Consider the following 21,226-nt stretch of genomic DNA (forward strand, 5'->3'; position numbering starts at 1 on the left):
GCTCCGGCATGGTTACCGCATACACCAGCATGTATGTCCTTCATTATTTTGTGACCTTCCTCCGGTGTTACATACCTCAGACTGGGGAAGCAGTGGCCTCTCCGGTATAACTTGCCATTCATGATCGTGTATCGAGCTGACCTTAACTGCAGTCTTCTGGCCTCGACCTTATCATCCGGTGCCAGGCCGTCGATCATGTATTTCAAAATTGGGTCCATCCACGAAGCTGTGTGATCCACAGCGAATATTTCTGACACAGTTTTAGAAGTGCTAGGTCTCTCGAGTATTTCGACTTTAATGGCTCCATAGGTAGGACTTGGGGAAGTTGATGCAAGCTTAGCAAGGGCGTCTGCCTTGTCGTTTTCTGCCCTCGGTATTTGGGTAAAAATGTAGGAGGTAAACCTCTGCACTAATGCCCGAGCCAGAGCCTGGTAAGAGGACATGTGGGGTTCCTTTGCCTCGAAGTTACCGCTGACCTGGTTTACTACTAACTGGGAATCACTGAAAATACTAAGGTGCTGCACCCCCAGTTCCCGGGCGATCTGCAGGCCTGCTATGAGTGCCTCGTACTCTGCGGTGTTGTTGGATGCCTTGAAGGCAAATTTGAGGGCGTACTCGTAGACTTGATCGTCCGGGCTAATTAGCAGGATACCGGCTCCACTTGTTTTCTTGTTGGATGCGCCATCAACATATAATCGCCAAGTGCTTGGTGGAGGCGGATCCGGGGCTAGTGGTTCAGGTGATTCCAAGGAAGGGTTATGGGAGGGAATCGCCTCAGAAATAAAATCTGCCGCTGCCTGGCCCTTGATAGCTGTCCGGGGTTGGTACTTGATATCGAACTCTCCCAGCTCGATGGCCCATTTAATTAACCTGCCCGATGTCTCCGGTTTCTGCAAAACCTGCCTCAGCGGGTGATTAGTGAAAACGGTGATTGAATGTGCTTGGAAGTAATGCCTAAGCTTCCGGGCCGATACCAAGAGAGCCAGTGCTATTTTTTCAATGTCCGGGTACCTGGATTCTGCACCAGTGTACCCCTTTCCAGCATAGTACACCGGGTACTCGCAATCGGAGTCCTTCCTAATCAGAGCTGAGCTTACAGCCGTTGAAGATGCCGCCAGATATATGTAGAGCATTTCTCCCGGAACAGGTTTGTAAAGTAGAGGTACCGCTGATAAGTACGCCTTCAAGCCAATAAAAGCACTCTCGTGCTCAGCTGTCCAGGCTATTACCTCGACGTGCTGGGTTTTTAGCAGTTTGAAGAAAGGAGTACACTTGTCCGTCAGCCTGGAGATGAACCTTGACAGGGCGGCCACCTTGCCTGTAAGAGATTGGACCTCGTTCCGGTAGGTTGGGGATACCATGTCTAATATAGCCTGCACCTTCTCCGGGTTGGCCTCGATCCCCCTGTGGCTAATGATGTACCCGAGAAACTTTCCTACCTCGACCCCGAAGATGCACTTCTGCGGGTTAAGCCGCATACCATTGCGTAATATGATGGTGAAGACGATTGACAAGTTGGTTACGTGGTCCTCCGGAGTTAAACTTTTTACCAGCATATCGTCCACGTAAACTTCCATGATAGTACCGATAACCTTCTCAAACATAGAGTTGACGAGTCGCTGATAAGTGGCACCTGCGTTCTTTAATCCGAAAGGCATGACCTGGTAACAATAGAGACCCTTGTCTGTGGTGAAGGCAGTGTGCTCCTCGTCTGCCGGGTTCATTCGGATTTGGTTGTACCCGCTGAACGCATCCATGAAACTGAGTAACCGGTACCCAGCAGTGGAGTCGATTAGTTGGTCAATTCGCGGGAGCGGGAAGCTATCCTTGGGGCAAGCCCGGTTGAGGTTTGTGTAGTCCACACACATGCGCCATGATCCCTGAGATTTCTTTGGCACCATGACCACGTTGGCTAACCACCGGGGATACGTGACTTCCCTGACAAAGTTGATGGCCATCAACTTCTTTACTTCAGCCTGGATAGCCCGGTACTTATCGTGTGTGAAGGCCCTCCTCTTTTGTCTTACCGGTGCTGAATAAGGGACAATACTAAGATTGTGCGTGGCTATCTCCATTGGTATACCGGGCATGTCCTCATATGACCAGGCGAATGCAGATGAGTTTGAGCGGAGGAACGAGATCAACCTTTCCCTGATAACCGGAGACAGCTTAGTACCTATCTTAACAGTCCTGTCCGGGAACTGCTCTGATAGCACCACCTCCTCAATGTCCTCTACGGCACCGGGCCGTTCTTCGTCTGAATCGGTATCGTCCCTGGGATCCCCGTACCTGTCCGTCAGAGGGTTAGTAGCCACGGGCAACATCTCAGACTTTCCCCTACCGCGAGATACGGTCAATGAATAGCATTTCCTCGCTGCGGCCTGGTCACCTCGGATCGTAGCAATGCCGACCGGGGTTGGCACTTTCATCATCAGCATGTGACCTGCAATGAAGGTTTTCAGACGCCAAAGTGCCGGTCGGCCTAGGATAGCATTATAGGATGAGACGCAGTCCACCACGATGAACTTTGTTTTGATGGTTGAACAATTTGGGCTTTCGCCTACCGTGATCGATAGGTAATCTGATCCGAGTGGTTGGACGATATCCCCTGAAAAGCTAATGAGGGGCTCATTATCCTGCGACAGCTTGGCTCTCCCTCTGTTCAAAGCTTTGTACGCATCGCGAAATAATACGCTAACTGAGGCCCCGGTGTCCACGAGCACCCGGGACATTATATAATGGTCCATTTGGAGCGTGATTAAGAAGGGATCATCATGGGGCATTTTCAGATCGGCTTCCTCCTCCTGCAGGAATGTCACCGATGTCCATCCGGTACCACCGTCTTGCCGCGGGGCCTTGTGGAAGTTGAAAACTTCCGGATGACCGAAACTAGAATTTCGCCTCTTCCTCTGGGGATGTAATTCCTTCGGGCCCCCACCGTGGATCGTGAAGATTTGGCCGTACACGTCCACCGCTCCTATCTCCTTAGCAGGCAGGTACCGTTGGAGCTTGCCCCTCTGGATAAGGGACTCGATAGTATTTTTTAAAGCAACACAGAGATTGGTATTGTGTCCGGCATCCTCATGATAAGTGCAGAACTTTCCGGTATCTTGCTGGGTAAGTTTACTCTTCGGGAACTTCCTTGGGGGTGGGCCCGGTACTTCATCCTTACTTTCATTCCAAATAGTCTCGTATGAAGCGTTAAGGATTGTGAACACCTCATACCGGGGGGGTGGTGGTGTTCGCGGGGCCTGTTGTACCCTTGGCTCCCGCTGATGATGAGTGGTCCCATAACTGTTAGTCCTGGATGAGGACTCTTTGCTTCTTTTGCTCGAGGTATGGGGTGACCTGTCATGACTATGGGCCCACTCCCTCTTTCGTGGCTCATCCTTGACAGTCGAGGCCGGGGTTGGCACCCTTAGCTCTGGTCTGGGGGTGTCCCCGTAGGTTTCGAATTCGGCCTGGGCGTGTCTGATGGCAGTGGCCATCAGCTCGTCGTAGTTGGCTGGAGGATTATGGTTAATCCCATAGAGAAATTCTCCGCGCCTTAAGCCTCTCCTGAAAGCCAGCTCGGCCAGTTCCTTATTAAGGTCCCGGCACTTGGCGGTAGCCGCCTGCCACCGATTTACAAAAGACTTCAAAGTTTCATTCTCTCCCTGCTGTACTTTTAACAGGCCCTTTGGTGTGTGTATCCCATCGGTGCGTAAGATGAATCGAGCTACAAACTTGTCAGCTAACTCCTTGAAATTCCCTACAGAACCGACCGGCAGTTCGTAGAACCAACTCAAAGCTTCCCCTGACAAGGTTTCCTGGAACATATTACAACACACCTCATCCGTATATCCCTTGGCGCTTGTTTGCGAGCGGAAGGCCTGTAGATGCTGGTAGGGGTCTCCAACCCCCGTGTAGTCAATCTTCAGTGGCTTCGACAGATCCGCTCGAATGGCTCCTCTAACCTGTTGGGTGAAAGGACCCGGGCGATCCTCGTAGGTGGCCATGGCCCTCCAGGTGTCCCTGTTTTCTGTGGCCTGCACCCTTGCCTGCAGAGCATGCAAAGAGTTGCTCATTTGCACAAGTAATGCCGTGTTTGCGTCGGTTACCGGGGGGATATTCGGTACTGGCTGTGGTAACGGTGGTGGTGGTAGATGCCTCAAGCTTTCCGGGAATAATTCTACCGGTACTTGGATTACCCGCTGGGCAGCGTTCACGCCTGTTGCTGGTTGGGATGCTCTAGCCAGGGCCTGGGTGAGCGCCTCGTTGTGCTGGTGCCTACGGTCCAGTGCTCGGGCCAGCGCTGTGTTTTCATCTTCCAGATCCTGCATCTTCTGTTGCGTAAGGCGGTTTGTTTCCCTATCGGTATTCTGTTGTTCCCGATCGATCCTGGATTGTTCCCTGAAGGCTGCTATCTCCGCCCGCATGGATTCCAATTCCGATACCGGAGACACTTGGTCCGGGACATGCGGGTCCAAGGATCCGAGACCATGAATTTCTTCAACACCTGGCGCTTCTGCTGATGAAGTACCCGGAGAGAATATCAGTGCCCGGGCGACACTTCTACCCTCTCCTGCCGTTCCTTCCGGCTCAGTCATGACTAGGCCCCTATCTGGCGCGCCAATGTTTCTGGTGGCTTTCTCCGGGTACCTCACGCAGAATGCTATACCGTCTGGGGTACCGATGCACCTCCTAAATCCTGTACCAAGAACACACGCTTAGAGGGGTAAACCGTACCGGACGGTTTACACCTCTCCGATGCCTGAGTGAGAAGCTAATATTGATGTGTAGTAAGTAAATAGTGGACAAAGGAGTTATTACCCGTAAAAGGTGGTTGTGCTAATGCCTTTATACTCGAGCATGTGAAGGAAGTCTCCCCCATCTTCGATGTGGGACACTAGTTGTTCTTCTGATGCCATATCAGTCCTCCTGTTGTGTAAATAGTTGGGCTGTGCTGGCCTTGCCCAGGGCCCTGGGTGCCCGGGGTGGCATCCCAAATGAGCCCCGCCATGGTGGGTCGTGAACCCGGCCCATGGCATAGTACATGGGAGTACCGATGGGGCCCAGCCGATAGTGCCAAACTTAGTTGAGACTTCCCTAGTATGTACAACTAGGGTTTGGGGAGAGTCAAGGCATTCAAACACAAACATTAATACTAGTCGATCTTCTTCATACATGCTCTGCATGTGTAATAGTTTTTTTATTTATTTAAATAAACCAGATATTGCAGAGAGAAAATAGTGGGAGAGAAAAGTGGGGGTTGTGGGATCATTTCTTTTTTATTTTCTTAATATAAATCTATTTTATAATTGTCATATATACCCTTGTGATTTAATTTATTCTCAAAGTTTTTTAATCTTTCAGGGTTAAATCTATTCAAATTTTTAGTTTTGGCTAACAAAACCTCTTCTTTTAATAATAATGGTATAGATTATTACTTTAAAGCATATTGTTAAAAGGATTTAATCTTTTTTTAGAGAGAAATGTTGGAAATTAAGTTCCAAAAAATCAATGATGTGCCACATCATTTCATCATTTGGGATCCAAATTTGGTACAAATATTTGGGATCTTGAAGATCCTAGAAGGAGCCTAGAGGGGGGTGAATAGGCTCACAACCAATTTTTTTTTTGTTCAAACACTTACTCAGGGATTGCAATTGGATGATCGATCCTGAGTACAAAGATTGAACATAATATATATATTGTACAATCAAACAAACCAACTAAAGCAGTAAAGAACACAAGTTTTTGTTAGCGCAGTAAACACCACATCGAGGGAAAACATCTGTGTGGCCTTTAACTCATGAAAGACCAAAACCAAATCACTAATGAAACCAAATTACAAGATTACAACACAGTGATTGCACTGATCGCGGCAACCCTTCTTGACTAACTCACTAAATTGTTTGTACTCACTTCTTCCTAATTGTTGACACAAGTGAACAACTCAGAAATCTCAACAAAGACACAAGCTATGAATGCAGCAAGTTCTTCTTCAAGATTTCACCTTTGAAGCTTGCAATCCCAAATGACCTCATGGAATGCAAGAGATGAATGTGAATGCATGAATGGCTTTGTGTTTTTCAAATTGTTTTCAACATAGAACATCGAAAAGCAGAAAACCAAAGAGATAAACTCTTGATAAGCAAAGGGATTGAAAACCCAAATATTTTCAATGCCCGAGAAGAAACAGAGTATGTATGGTATGTATGTAGGAAGAACAAGAAAGTCAGTTGACTTATCAACCTCTTAAGCTCAGTTGGAGTAGGTAAAGCCATACCCTTAATTTCAGATTGCAAAGATAAACCCATACTCCAAATTTCAATTTGGAAAACCAAACTTAGAAGCCAACACCCAAATCCCTTAATCATGGCTGACACACGAATGGAACCCATGAAAAACCATGACTTTATGAAAGAGATGCAATGCATGAGCTTACCTGAGCCATGAGCAGCTGATCTTCAAGTTTGGTATTTCGACAAGACAGCAAGGAGAAGCTTGCAATAGAACTGATCTTCAAGTTGGTCTTCGGCAACAAGACAACCACAAAGTGAAACAGATTGTAATTAAACAATCATGATATTGAGCTTTATATTTCGGCTTCAAATTTGGGCTTCTTCAAACTCAAAATAATGAGTAGAGTTTTGTTAGAGAATGAATGCCAACTCTATACTAACAGATCTCTAGCATCACTGATCACTCGTATCTAAAACTAATTTATTATAAGTTATGACTGAATAAATGACATGCTTTGGGTTACATAATTTGATATTCAAATTTGGAAACAAGCATTTTTCGTTGAAATTTGATATATGATGGAACAAGTGAGCAACTTAGTCCTTGACATATTGGATCGATTTGATATCTTATGCACGATAAGAAGCTAGCCATTGTGTTAGCTGTTTGTACCTCTTGGTTAACCTCTTAATTAACATGTTAAGAATCTATTAAAACTGGTGGGTAAGATTTTTGTTAATTTATTAATGAAGATAAGAAAAATAAAAAAAGAAGAATATGTTTATAACATAGCAAATTATATTTGTTGGTGTAATTTTCAACGAAGCTTTATACATAATATTTGATTTGCGGGCTAAAAATAATCAAACTTAGATATTAGTCTTAACGGATGTAGTGAGTAACTTGTTAATTTCTGTATAGTAGTTTTTGTTATAGAATTTAGGTACTGTTTACATGGAAACAAACTTCAAACACGACGCAACATTGCCAGGTTTACATTTTTTATAAGTTTGAGAGTGAAATAAAGTAAAACACTCTAGATATTCAAATGGAAAGCAACCCAAATACAAACTTGCAAATGTGTTCGATTCGATCACTCTCTTATGATGACTGGATCCAATATTTAACAACTCTCGCATGGCATGCCATACTTGATCATATCAGCGCCTGAGTTGTGGGGGGCTCGAACATTATATTATGTAAACTGTCTTAATCCACGGATTCAGAAAGATTTTTCTAACTTAGTTTGGTCAGCAAAAATATTCTTAAACCGGAAACAACACATGTATACAGTTCTTTATAGCAGCCATCAACGCTTTCTTCGGCTCTTAATCTGACTTTGACGCTCATCAATTTCATTAATGTCTTACTATAAACACTACTGCTTGCGTATGTCAAAGAAATAACCTCGCAGTTCTTCTCCAAACCCTAGCTTATTTCCACTCTACTAGTAGTAGATTCAAGGTTTAACCTTCGTACAGGTTCGAAGAACCCGAAAATGAAGAAGAAAATATGTCTAAATAATTGTAGCCGAAGCTTCTACTTTGACAAACTAGTTATTCAATTTAATTGTCATTGTGTTCTACACTTCTACCTTACATCGAGTTTTGATTTCCTGTCTTTCTTATTAAAAAATAATTTTGTTACAGCTTTGTCTTCCTGTGTCAATTTTACTCTATTTTTTATGTATTATTATATTTGAAAGAAAAATTCTACATCTTGATGGCCTCCGGTTGAGTCAAAGTCACAAGGATAAGGGTAACAGAGTGCAGGGTGATGTTAAAGGTATTGAAAATCGTACAATGTTTATCAAAATTTCAAGCAGTCCATAAAATACCAAGAACAGAACTATGTCAATGCCTTGAAACCCAAAATTTTACAATCGATCCTCATATGCTTACTATCAGCAAAGATATTCTGAAGCTGAAACACTCATTATCTTCATTATTAGTTCATCATGTCTTTTAAGAAGCAAATTTTACGACAAATACTTTAGAATATCATAGCCGTCACACTCTCAAAATTGCTTAGTTTTGGCAAGGAGAACTTTTCTTTTCCGCTCTGCCAGCTTCTACTTTTGATTTATATAGCACTAAATAGCTTCCAGGAGATTGTATCTAGTTTGTTTGCGTAATGTAAAAAGGTTTGCTGGTATGTTAAAAAATGCATGCAGTTTCTTATAGTTTGACCATTCTTTGTTGGCTGAGGAGTTGAGCCAGTCTTCCTCTGGACCAACGTACAGACTTACTGGGCTCCTACAATTTATGAGGAGTACGTCATGGTACCAGTCAACTGAACCGGTCAAGTATCTTGGCGACCTAACAGTGGAATGTTAATGATGTTATGCTAGCCAAATTGCAATTTGCATGCAAAATTTAGCTGGGGAAATTAATCAGATCCATATATGATTGCACTGATGACACTACTAAAGGTTTAGATATCAATAACATCAAATGTACCTAACAAGGGTGACTTATGATGAAAATACTAATTTCGACGTGAGTTTTAGAGTCTAATAAACCTACTTGATTTTGGAAACGGACTACTAGAAGTTGATAATGTAAATGATTTTTACTCCATGAATTATTAGCAAACGTTGTCGAAATAATTATGTCATAATGATTTTTTTGTTTCTTCTAAAGTACTAGATATATGATAACAATTTTGACAAAGTGAAAACCCATTGTCCCCTGAGGTTTACAGTACAAACCAAATTTGCAAACTTAGTCAAACTTGTTCCTCTCAAAGACTTCCATTCCATTAAATAGCGACTTTTTTTCAAATCCACACGTCAATTTTGTTTAATTTTCTTTCTCTCGGGTCCAAACATCAGACCCCAGAGATATATCACAAATCACAATCATCTCTTTAAGTCTCAAATCCTTCGATGATCGATCTCCACCCAAAACTGACAATAATTTTCTTTGGTTTAGTCAATCACACGACTTTTGACCAAGCAAATCCCTCTTCACACTGTAATGCTATAAGAAGGTTTCAAGACAATATATATAATGATCAGAAGGCACCAAGAGGAAGAAGCTAAACAGAAAATGGAAGTGCAGAAGATGATGATGAGGGATTCGATTAACAACACTAAGGATGATGCAGACTATCTTCCGGGGTATCGCTTTCATCCCACTGATGAAGAACTTGTGAGGTTTTACCTCAGGAGGAAGGTGGAGAACAAACCTATTCGTCTTGAGCTCATCAAACTTATTGACATCTACAAATATGATCCCTGGGATCTTCCAAGTATGTTCTTTATGCTTCCTTTTCTACTTCATCACTAGTTATTTTCACTATGTTGATCAATTTTATATATTTAGATAACTTGCGAGTAAAGCAAAGAGTAAACATGAGGGATTGCACTCTCCAGTAAGCTTCTTGCACTCCTTTGAAGGCAAAGGCACATGCAAATAACAGTGTCATTATTTACAGTATATGTGTACTCCAGATCGAAGGGTGTAAAAAGCTTTCTAGGAATTAGTGCGAATCTTCTCAAAAAAAAAAAAAAAAAAAAGGAATTAGTGCGAACAGCTTGTATATGTACTCATAGTGTACAGTGAGAACATTACTAAAACAATTTATTTTTTTTTTGCCAACTAAACATTTGGTAATAGTATATATATATGCTTATGGTTCTCTCTATGGTGAAATGCAGAAGCTAGTGGTTTAGTTGGGGAGAAGGAGTGGTACTTCTTTTGCAGAAGGGGAAAGAAATACAGAAATAGCATAAGACCTAATAGGGTCACAAAATCTGGGTTTTGGAAAGCAACCGGCATTGACAAACCTGTATATTCGGTTGAAGGAGAATTTCACACTTGCATTGGCTTAAAGAAATCCCTAGTATACTATAGAGGAAGTGCTGGAAAGGGTACCAAAACAGATTGGATGATGCACGAATTTCGTCTTCCAGCTACTAATGCAAGCACTGGTGCTAATTCTAATATCAATGACATTACTCAAGAAGCTGTAAGATTATCAATCTTATGTAAAATTTAACAATCTTGTTTCTTCTCTCATTAGATATGTAACATGTTGTGCGGTCACTCAATAAACGTAGGATATCTAGATTACACATTTTAAGAATACTTCACCTTATTAGTAGTTCAAACAGAAGGACAATCTAAAAATAACATGTACGTCTTCCATGTTATTTGTGTATATGTGTGCAATGCATTGAAAATAATATAATTTTTGGATGATTTTTGCAGGAAGTTTGGACCCTATGCAGAATTTTGAAACGAAACAATTCTTCTAGAAAGTATGAAACAAATTGGCAGAAGACAACTTCCAAGCAAAGTGCAGCTGATTCAAGTTCGAAAACATGCAGTTCTGAGTCGGATGGAAGTTTTTGTGCTCCGGCTGCTCAGAAGAATGATCAACTTGAAAGGATCAGTACTCCTAATTTTAACAATGATCATCTGTGCGAAGGGAACAATCATATCTCAGCAGGCCAGCTGACCTTAAAAGATGAAGTAGTTGATCCAATGGTGAACTCATACATAAACTTCTGGAATCTAAATGAATATGAGATGTTAAGATCAGATAATCCCAACTGGGATGAGCTGAGTCCAATGATCGACTGCGTTCTAAATCCCTCCCCGCTATATCGATCGGTTTAGATAGATCAGATGGGAATTATGTTCTCTAACCTAGCTTGTAATAAATACTTTGCTGCATTAATATCAGTAGTCTTCCTTTATTTGAACAAGCTTGAAAGATGTAATCAATCATTCAATTTGCACCTACATAAAATCATTCTTGCAGTAGTTTGAAAACTATAAGTTTCGGTTAAGCAAAGGCAGGCACCGACACAAGGGTGGGCTGAGGTGTGTTGCAGCCCACCTCAACATTTTGGGGGAAAAAAATTTATTATATATATACCAAGTTATAAGACCCCTAAAAAAAAAAAAAATTGAGAGAAGATATTTGGGTTCATTTCTTTGCATGCTAGTGTTGTATCATTTTGTGAGGCACTTACAAATTTACAATTGATGCTCCAGATTTTAGTGCTTGCCATATGAAAGGTACAGGTCGTCTTTCTCAACAACAAAATTGTGTCACTATTGAGCATTATTATCATGTTGAAATATTCAATGCCGTAATTGATTTTTAATTGATGGAACTAAACAGTAGATTCAATGAGCAAACAAGGGAACTCTTGATTCTTAGTTCTGCATTGGATCTTCGATTTGATTTTCAATCATCTGACATTGACAAAATATGTTGTTTGGCTGTGAAATTCTATCCTCATGATGTGCCTGATTTGAATGATCTAAGAGACCAGTTGGAGCATTTTGAGTATCAATTCTCTGAACTCAGAATTTCAAGATTTATGTACCCTTTCTGAGTTATGTCAAGAATTTGTTAACACAAGGACACCATTCTTTTTTATTGAGAGACTATTCCGTTTAGTGATGACTCTTCCTGTTTCTATGGCTACAACAAAGAGAGCATTTTCAGCCATGAAGCTCATTAAGATCGAACCGACTTCGAATCAAGATGAGTGATGATTTTCTTGCAGATTTAATGACAGTGCATATTGAGAGAGATATTGTTGATACTATTGATTCAAATTCAGTTATCGATGAGTTTTATGCTTCAGGTAACTGAATAGCACAACTTAAGTAGTTGAATTTGTATTGACATTGAATATTTAACTTTCAATTGTTTCAATTTCTATTGTTAGATTTGAGTAACAAAATGCATTTTGTGGATGATATTTTAACAAGTGTTATGCAATTTAGATATTCCATCAAAACAAAGTAGACTTTGCCAAATTTTTAAGAATAATTTTTTTCGTCAGCATAAGGTAAATTTAGCCCACCTCAAATCTAATTCCCAGTTCTGTCCATGAGCAAAGGGTCGCTGTAGTTCCGTCCCTGAGCAAAGGGTAGCTGTCTTTCGTTATAAGAATGAATACAATTTGCAGTAGTTTGACAAATATAACCAACCCTAACCTCCACCTCTTCGTTTTGTCTTCGATAAAAGACAGAATCAAAATAATCACAGGCGCAAATCATACGTTGAAGTCAATGTTTGTGTATGAATGACCTCGAAAGGTTTATATATATATATATAGTTGGCAAAGTTGAGGCAGTCTTTTTGCCTCTCCTTGGTCCTGTAATATTCCAGAAGAAGTTCCCATCTTTTTCTTTGACTATTTGTCTTGCTCATGATCACCTCAGTTTGACTATTTTATGAATCATTGATGGTCAAAGTACTTGCACGTGATCCCTCTATTCCTCAATAGCTGCAAAGCAATTTTCAATATATAACTTGCAAAACAGAAATACAGGCAGAGATATATTAATGAACCCAGAAAAGCTAGAAGTTTTATATATATAAAGGCAGGGAAGCTTATGAATGATCCATGAACCACTAAATTAGTACATAAGAAGAAGTTTATCCGAGATTTAATTATTCGTCACATTATATATATAACACATGTTTGTAACACATTATATATATATATTACACATTTACACAAGCGATCGATAAGGTATAATTTTTTTGAGAGACATGATGCATAAATATGATACAAATCGTTTTACGGTGAAAGTTTCTTGATGACTTCCTTCATTAAATCAGGGTTGGCACGTTGGAAGGCGAAGAGCTCCTCCAGTGAAATGAATCCATCATGATCCATATCGATCTCGTCCATTCGTTGACGCACTTCCTCCGGCGAAGAAGTGCCGAGTGCTTTAAGTGCATCCGCGAACTCGGTCAGTGAGACTTTGGCATCACCATTGTAATCAAAGCGTTTAAATATACGCTCACATCCAGCCTTAGCATCGGCATCATCAGCCATTGTTTTTGTATTGTGATTGCACTAAGAAGTTTCTTTCCAGTTTCTGTCTTCAATGTTGGCATGAAACCAAAGACAGAATTTATGTAACGAATTAACAGGAGGTTTGTCCTTGGACCCGGTATTATTGCTTAGGAAACCAATCATCGCCCCTGAAAAGAAGGACGCATGCTTAGTCCAAACAGTATAGTTTTTTGTTTTGTTTTTTGCGTTCTTGACCAAAAGCACCAAAATAAGTAAAAATTATCTCATTTACCCCAACAATAGATTTTTGTTCCCACATACACAATTTAACATCAAATGATCATTTTACCTCAACCCAATTAAAGAATTACAAATCATTGCCACTCCCTATCTCTCTCCTCCTTCCGATCCAGTTTCTCTCTCTCCTCGATCTGCAAAAACCAGTTCTCTCTCTCTCTCTCTCATCACAGTCAAGTCTCCGACGAGGTTTACCCGTGTTTTCCAGTGAGGTCCCTTTATATTCTGTCCTCCTCCTCCTCTCCGACAAGGTTTACCAGCAGCAGCCTCTGCCCACTGTCACCTTCGCAAGTCCGGCTCTGTTACCAAGCAGCTCCGACAGGCCACCGGAGCAAAGATCAAAATCGAGGAGCTGCTTCAACTCGACTTGCCGGACCGGGACGCCGTCGTCATCGCTCCCAGTCGCAAATCCGGTCAAAACTGTGACGGTGGGTTTGGTTAGGCAGCAGAGGCAAGATAACGGTGGGTTTGCTCCGATTCGGAATTTTGTCGGTGAATTTGTTTCCGGCAAGTATCAGTCTCCGCAGAAGGAGTTGTTGGAGAGGTTGAGGTTCTGGAGGTGCATGAGATTACAGATCGATGGTGGGAGCTGACCGGCGAAGGGGGATGCTGTGGGTGCCCAAAGTATTTTCTGGGTGCCCAAATCATTTTTTTTTAAGTAATGGGGCAGAAGGAAATAAAAAAAAATGTTTTGAATGTCTATTGGGGGGCAATAGACGTTTTGAATTGATATAATCTCTTCATTTTTTTCTTTAATCAAAGTTTTATTTGTCTAATTTTATGAAGATTAGTTCCAATTCCGGCAGACCGAAAGTTCTATTGGGGGGCAATAGAGGTTTACTCTATTAGGGAGCAATAGACGTCCATTGGGGGCAATGGGAGGCAATAAACGTCTATTGGGGCAATAAACCTTTCTGGCGAGGTTTTCAGAAAAGTCCGGCGGGCGGTGACCGGTGACCGGATTCCAACAAAGTTAGCTGGAATTCAGCGAAGTTGACCGGAATCCGATGACCGGTGACCGGAATCCAGCGGCCGGTGTCGGGGCTTCAGCGAAGTCTCCTATGGTTTCTCTCTTCCATTTTTTTTCTCTCTCTCTCTAAGTAACAAAAGGGTGAGGGTAAAATAGTCTCAAAAAAAAAAAAAAAAAAAAAACTTAATGGAGTATTAGGGAAGACTTTCTTAGAGTGTTTTGGGTAAGATGAAATTAAAAAAACTTAATGGGGTAAGTGGAAAAAAATCCCTAAAAATGAGATAAATGGACAAAAACCCTTATTTTTTTACTTCGGTCAAGAGACAACGAATGATTAAGCAAGCGTAATGCGACTTATGACTTTGGAAAATAAGTGTTTACAAGTCCAGTACTAGAGCTGGGGACCGGACAGCTCCCCCTCCTCCAATAGGGTTTTCTTCAACAAGTTGGGAAAAGAACTTGGGGGTAGTGGTGGGATGGAAGCGTTGGTCATGGGGACGAAGGGGGTCTGGGTTTGGACCCCTCTCAAGGTCATGGCTTTGACACCAGATTGATAGCTACAAAACTATAGGACTGAAAGAAAAGCAAGGAAATGAAAAGGAATTCAAACAAACTGCATAATTTCATTCATAGCTCAAAATGGAGGAGAGCAAAGCATTTAAGCTGCTCTGGACCGTGGTCCTTACAACTAGAGATAACGACACGTGTCCGAAGTACTGGAGGATATTTAGCTACTACTACTTGGGCTAGAAAATATGGACTACTGATGGTGGGCTGGATTAGTGATTATGAAGATGGTGCTATCAGTTTTGGTGGAAGAGATTTTAAATCTAAAATCCCGAAAGAAGAGAAAAGGTATACTAAAATTTGCATACCTTCAGAATTTGCTTAAATACATAAAACATGGCTCACAAAAACGAGTGCCACAGTGATAAAACAACACACACCAGCCCCCCAACTAAGCAAAACCGGAGCTAGCTTAACTATAGCAGATGAACTATAACCTATAGCAACAGAGTACAACTCAAATTCAGACAATGCACGCGCCAAATACCACTCGTCATTCAGTCATATCAAATTTCATGTTATCTTCATCCAAGGTTGCGACAGCCTTCCTTTTCCTGGAAATAGTATTTTGGTCATCTGTGAACTGAGCAGCTATTCGAGCTCTTAAATCTTCCAAGGTCTCACCTTCCTTTGCTCTCTCCAGAACCTGAAGTTCATAGGAAGCAGTCATATAGCTGATTTCTACATTATAAAGAAGAATCCTCCATGTCTATAATACTTTTGATGCCTTACCAGATGGCGACCGTACAGATGTGTGCTTGCAAGCGCTTGGATGGCATTTTCTGTCTCTTGCTTTGTGGCAAACTCCACAAATGCAAAGCCTCTATGCTGTCCCAATCTGTTTGGTAACCGCAAGCTTTTAATCTGTCATATGATGAGGAATGTACTTTGAGTATATTATCACTATATAGGTATTGAAGAGACATACCAGAAAGATAAATAATCAGGAAAGTTAAAATGACGTCTTCTACACATAAACCAATTAACACAGAAAATATAATCAGATGATCCATAATTGGTTAAGTTTCATTATCACTCATAGAAATTTAGTAGTTACCTCGCCATATGTACTAAACAACTGTCGAAGCTCTTTCTTTGTAGCCTCAAAGGCTACATTTTTTACAAGTATTTTTGTTGAACTTTTGTCCTTCACAACTTTTTTTGGCACATCATCTTGCTTGGCATGACAATGTTGCAAAATAAGTTGGTGGCCATCCAAAATTGTTCCCTAGAAAAGATCAATATTAGGTGGAATTAATTTCCATAAATTGCATATAAGAAGCAAATAATTTTGACCGGACTCTTGGCTTCACCTGTAAACCCTTGCAAACCTCTGTGGCTGTCTCCACAGAGTCAAATTCTACAAAACCAAATCCCATTGAAAGATTCTTCCCTTTTTTCAAGTGTTTCTTCACCTGCACATAGAGAAACATGATATGCATCATACAAATATATCAAGAAAATAATATTAGTAATGTTTCTACAGAAACAGATTATCACCTTGGCGCTCAATATTCTTCCCTCCTTCACTTGTTCAAAATGCTTCTTCAAGCTCTCATCAGATGTCTTGAAGTTCAAATTCTTGACATATAGAGTTCGTGACTGGAAGCACAAAATAGTTGTGTATTAGGTAGACAAAAGATAAGCAAGATGTAACAGAAGAACAAGGAAAGTGAGAGGAAAAAAAAAACGTAAGCAAGACGTGCCCACAATCCCAAAGCTATGCAAGAAAAACAGCATTCTATCCTAGCACCAATTGGTAATGGAGAATCAATTAAATTCCAACACTATAACTGAAGTTTTCATCACATTATTGTTTGTTATGCGAATTGAGCCTAAACCGAATTATGTCAACTTTAAACCATCAAATGCCATATACAATATTGAACATAAAAAAAATTGGTCCTGTTACAATTCAAAAACCATAATAACAACAATCATGTCCAGATACCTCTTAATAACTAACCGTTAGACTTCAAAACTTAGGCAATTCCAAGAATCAAAATTTCTTTTAACCAATCCCAAAACTTTCTAACATAATTTATTTTCTGATATCTCCTTAATAGGTTTCCAGTTTTCAGTCCAATCCAGAAACAGAGAAAATTTGTGGTGTTTTACACAGGATCCCTCTCTCTGAGCTACACGCTAGACCACATATAAACATTATACAAATGAGGCAAGGCCCAGAATCTCTATGCTGGGTGACACCAACCACACCGACAAAGGCAGCATTATAAACACTTGAAGAAATAACTACTTCCTAATATATACTAATTGTGTCTGTTCAATTGATAACAAAGTGGTGTTGCGTGCAAAGGATTGTGATTTTTGAACACTGTATTTAGGAGATAACATGTGAAGACTACAGAGGAGAAGGGAGAAAGCTGAATGAAAGAAAATGCATAGAGACACCAAACCTCAACTCTATCAGGATCAAGATCAAGATCATCAGGAGTTCCTTCCACCAGTGGATTATGTTCAGCAACAGCAGAATGCTTCTTTTCATTGCTCTCAGCTGTTGAAATTGGACTAAGAACATTGCCAGGAGCCCATTCCAAATATAGAGGAACATCCCTATACCATTGTTAGAGGAAAATAGTTTATCTTTCTACCTGTAACATTAAATAATCCATTGCAGCTACTGGTAGCAAAAACAGCAAAGGAGTGGCCATCAAATAGATACCCCAACACCATGCTTGTTTATAGACTATAAAGAGCATAAATAACCCCAAAAAATAACTGAAATTTTCTAAACCAAACATGTGAATTCCACAAAAAATTTCATCATCAGATGACGCTCGAGGGAATATTCTCCTTTACAAACTTCTAAAACATGAATATTCTGAAAACAGTACAAGTTACCTGTCTTCAAACTTTCTAGCAATTTAAAGATTATACAGAAGTAAAATAAAAGAATTCAGGCCAGATTCAACCTAAAACATTTTTAAACACGCAGTAAATCCTACTGGACATGTTGTATTCATATTTCTAGGCAGCAAAAACACAAGAAACAAGGACAACTTACTTGTATTTCTTGTACGCCAAACCTTTAAAAGCTGCTCGAGCTCCAGAAGGTTCAAAAAAAACAACCTGAAAGATAGTTTGAAGCAACAAATTAGAGTACTAATACAATCATTAGTAAGCTACTATCATCAACCATTAAGTTTTCTTCCTCTTGGCAGTAAAAAAAGCAGGAGCTCCTAAAAAAAAGCATTTTGATCAGCAAGTGTCAAAATGAGAAGAAAACCTCCATCTAATTTTAAAAAATAAGAATAAAAAAGAAAGTCAACAGGCAAAAGAACCTTGCTTCCAATTTCTATAAGACCACAAACCTAATCTCATGTAATCCACTCTTCCCCTCATTACTCTGAATGATCACACTTGGGCTATGTTGTTCTACCAGGTACAAGGCAAGGCATCCACTCTCCTAATTCGTAAACAGCCTTGCACCTACTAATCCAACTTGCATGCTCTTAGAAGTTATCATAAACAGTTTTTTTTTTTTTCATTTTTTTTTGAATTTCATCTAACTCTGGATCATAATAGCCAGACAAATTTTACTGGAAGGGAAAGGATATAACAATAGATGAAGTTACTCATTAGCACAGACAAAGTAAGCATGACTTCAATGATGTCAGAACTAAATAGGAGATACACTTTAAACATCACCTAAGCTAATGCAAATCCTCATAGAAATAAATCGAAATGAAGAAAGTTTTTTGCTGCATACCAACGCCAATGTCTTTGTCGGAGGCATAATGATTTTTTCAAAACTCCCAAATTTTCCAAACATGTTTCCTAGTTCACTATCAGAAGAACCATATGGCAAGTTTTTCACAAGTATAACATGGTTGCTTCTTTTCATATCACCACCTTTCCCAGCAGCAAAATTCTCTAAAGATTCTACATTTACACCAGCATTTGTAAGAGCCTTTTTTGTCTGTGCAATCACTTGTGTCTCCGCTTGAGCAACACGTACAGCGACATCATCAGCTTGCGGGTCAAGAAAATCACTCTTGCTCACCCCAAACTTCCGAGCTAAGTGATCAACAGCCTATATAAAGAAACAAAAAAGAATGAGGAATGAGGGCATAATTTTAGGACATCATCAAACCAAAGCCAAACAAGAACTCAACAGAGCAGGGCAGGATTCATGATAATTAAGCTATTGCTACCAAAATACCACTATTAGGGAGCCAAAGACAGAACAGATAATCATGGTTCTTTATTCCAGTCTCAAGAGAGAGAGAAGAAAGAAAAACAAAAGACCTAACAATTCCAAATTATCTCTGGAACTGTGGAGAGTAGTTACTGATAAAATTTGCATGTGAAATTATGTATACTGCAACAGTGCTTTGACATACCGTCTCAGTGCGTATAAACAAACTATTCCATGCTCGTGTATCTCCACTAGCTTCGGATGCTTTCCTCTTCTCCTCCCTTTGTTGCTTAAGAGACTTTGAAGCTTGGTTTGCTGAATCATCAGCCCTATAGGGTGCAAGTAGAAAGTCATAATCAATCCCATTAGAAGAGTATTGACACCAAAAATTCCCTCGAACAAGAAGTTGTGCAAACTGGCCAATGGCAGAGGACTACTTACCCTGGAGACGGGTTTTTTTGTTTTGCTGGCATAACATGCAACAATCTTCCTTGAAAAATTGAACCGTCTAATTCTTCTAATGCCCTTCATAAAATAAAATCAAAAATAAGACAAATCAACAATGACTTTTTGTGTATGATAGTTAGCAACCAAAAACACCCTATCATTAAGTTGCCACAACCCATCCAATGAGATTAAGAACCACTCGTGTGAACTTTGAAGCACAAAAGAGTACCTTTGTGCCGATTCTGGATGCGAGTAAAGAACATAAGCAATGCCCTTGGACCGATTCATTTCTTTATCAATAACAAGATGAACTTGTGCATCCCCGAATTTGCTAAAATGCTCTTCCAACTCGTCCTCTGTTGCTGTAAATGGCAAATTTCGAACAAAAAGCCGACTAGTATCAAGCGTATCATCTTTCTCATCTTTCAAACTGGACGAAGGATTACTCTGTGCAAGTACTTGTTCCTCTCCTGCCTCTTCTTCATTAACCTCAGCTTCTTCCTTAGCATCTAATTCTTCACCTTCCTCCTCCTCTTCCTCGTCATCACTGTCACTACTTTCAGAATCCGACCAATCCTTCTTCACTCTACTCTTGAAGTAATCCATATCCGAAACCACATTATCCTTGGCCACATTGTGCGAATCATCCTTCTCCACTTCCTCCTCTACCTCCACATCCATCGTCGCCAAACTCTCTTCATTCCCCTTCTTCCTCTGCTCTCTCTTCTTCTCTCCTTTCCCAATTTTCCCCTCAACATTAGCAATCACAGTGTCATTCGACCACAATTTCGACTTAGCCCTAGGCTGCATCACCTGCAAAAACTCCTTCAGCTTAGGATCATCAATCTCATCCTCATCCTCACTCCTCTTCCCTCCCACTCCGCTCCGGCTTTTCGCCTCCGCCGCGGCAGCACCTTCACTCTCTCTCTTCTCCTTCTCCTTCTCTTTCTCCTTAGTATGTCGACTCCACGGCCTCGGAATCTCGGGATCCCCAACTTTCCGAGCAAGCTCACAACTAATCCGGTAAGTATCAATAAAAGTTTTATTGAAGTATTTGATGGCCTCCTGAGCTTGAAGCTCGGAGCGGAACCCTATGAAAGCGAACTGGCGGCTCTTGCCTTCCTTGGTTCGCATGAGCTTGGCGTCCGTGACTTCTCCTTTCTCGGAGAAAAGCTCCCGGAGCTTCTTATCGTCGACGTGTTTCGGCAAATTCTTGACGCAAATCCTCGACGACCTGAAAATTTAGTGAGGTGAAAAGACGGTGAGTTTTCCCGGGGGAAACAAAACGGAAACTTAGAGAAAAAAAAAGAATTGAAACTTACATTGCTGCAGGTGTGTGTGATTGTTTAGAACCAAAAATGAATCGAAGGCGGCGGCGAAGTTCTCAGCTTCGGCGGCAAACACTGTGGTTTGGGTGGTGGCGGTGACTGTCTCAGTTTCGCTTCGGGGCTTTTCCCACAAAAATAAAATGGAGAAGGTTATATAGCAGATGTTGTTAAAAGAAAAAGAAAAAAAGAAAAAAAAAAGTATGGGCTTTGCAAACAAGAGAAGGGCAAGTGGATCGAATTGGGCCAGCCCATACTAAATGTCATTTGTGAAGATTACGGACTTTGGGAGTTTTTTTTTTTTTTTTTTTTGGTTACGAAAAGTTTTGGAGAGAAGAAGGCTTCCCTACATCTCCCCGTCAAGGCAGACTTACAAACTCGACCCTGAAGAACTGACGTGGGACACGTACCTATTTCCACAGGACCCAGATTACGGACTTTTGGAGTTTTGATATGTC

The 21,226-nt window shown here is 40.8% G+C and overlaps 2 protein-coding genes across 2 annotated transcripts; one reads left to right on the forward strand and one right to left on the reverse strand.

Annotated features, from left to right (window-relative positions):
• The first annotated feature begins 9,159 nt into the window (after positions 1-9,159).
• LOC133733049 (transcription factor JUNGBRUNNEN 1-like) lies at positions 9,160-11,005 on the forward strand. Its single transcript, XM_062160660.1, has 3 exons — positions 9,160-9,480; positions 9,890-10,200; positions 10,443-11,005. The coding sequence occupies exons 1-3, from the start codon at positions 9,240-9,242 to the stop codon at positions 10,851-10,853; spliced, it is 963 nt and encodes a 320-aa protein (XP_062016644.1). The 5' UTR covers positions 9,160-9,239; the 3' UTR covers positions 10,854-11,005.
• Positions 11,006-15,114: 4,109 nt separating this feature from the next.
• On the reverse strand, positions 15,115-20,919 carry LOC133728953 (uncharacterized). The gene is made up of 12 exons (XM_062156409.1): positions 20,766-20,919; positions 19,673-20,677; positions 19,438-19,521; positions 19,202-19,325; positions 18,568-18,891; positions 17,863-17,927; positions 17,255-17,411; positions 16,338-16,439; positions 16,151-16,252; positions 15,895-16,065; positions 15,570-15,701; positions 15,115-15,483 (listed from the first exon to the last, which is right to left on the reverse strand). Coding segments are annotated over exons 1-12 (2,421 nt in total). The 5' UTR covers positions 20,768-20,919; the 3' UTR covers positions 15,115-15,330.
• Positions 20,920-21,226: the final 307 nt, after the last annotated feature.

The sequence above is a fragment of the Rosa rugosa genome, chromosome 2 (assembly GCF_958449725.1).
Source record: "Rosa rugosa chromosome 2, drRosRugo1.1, whole genome shotgun sequence".
Lineage (NCBI taxonomy): Eukaryota > Viridiplantae > Streptophyta > Magnoliopsida > Rosales > Rosaceae > Rosa > Rosa rugosa.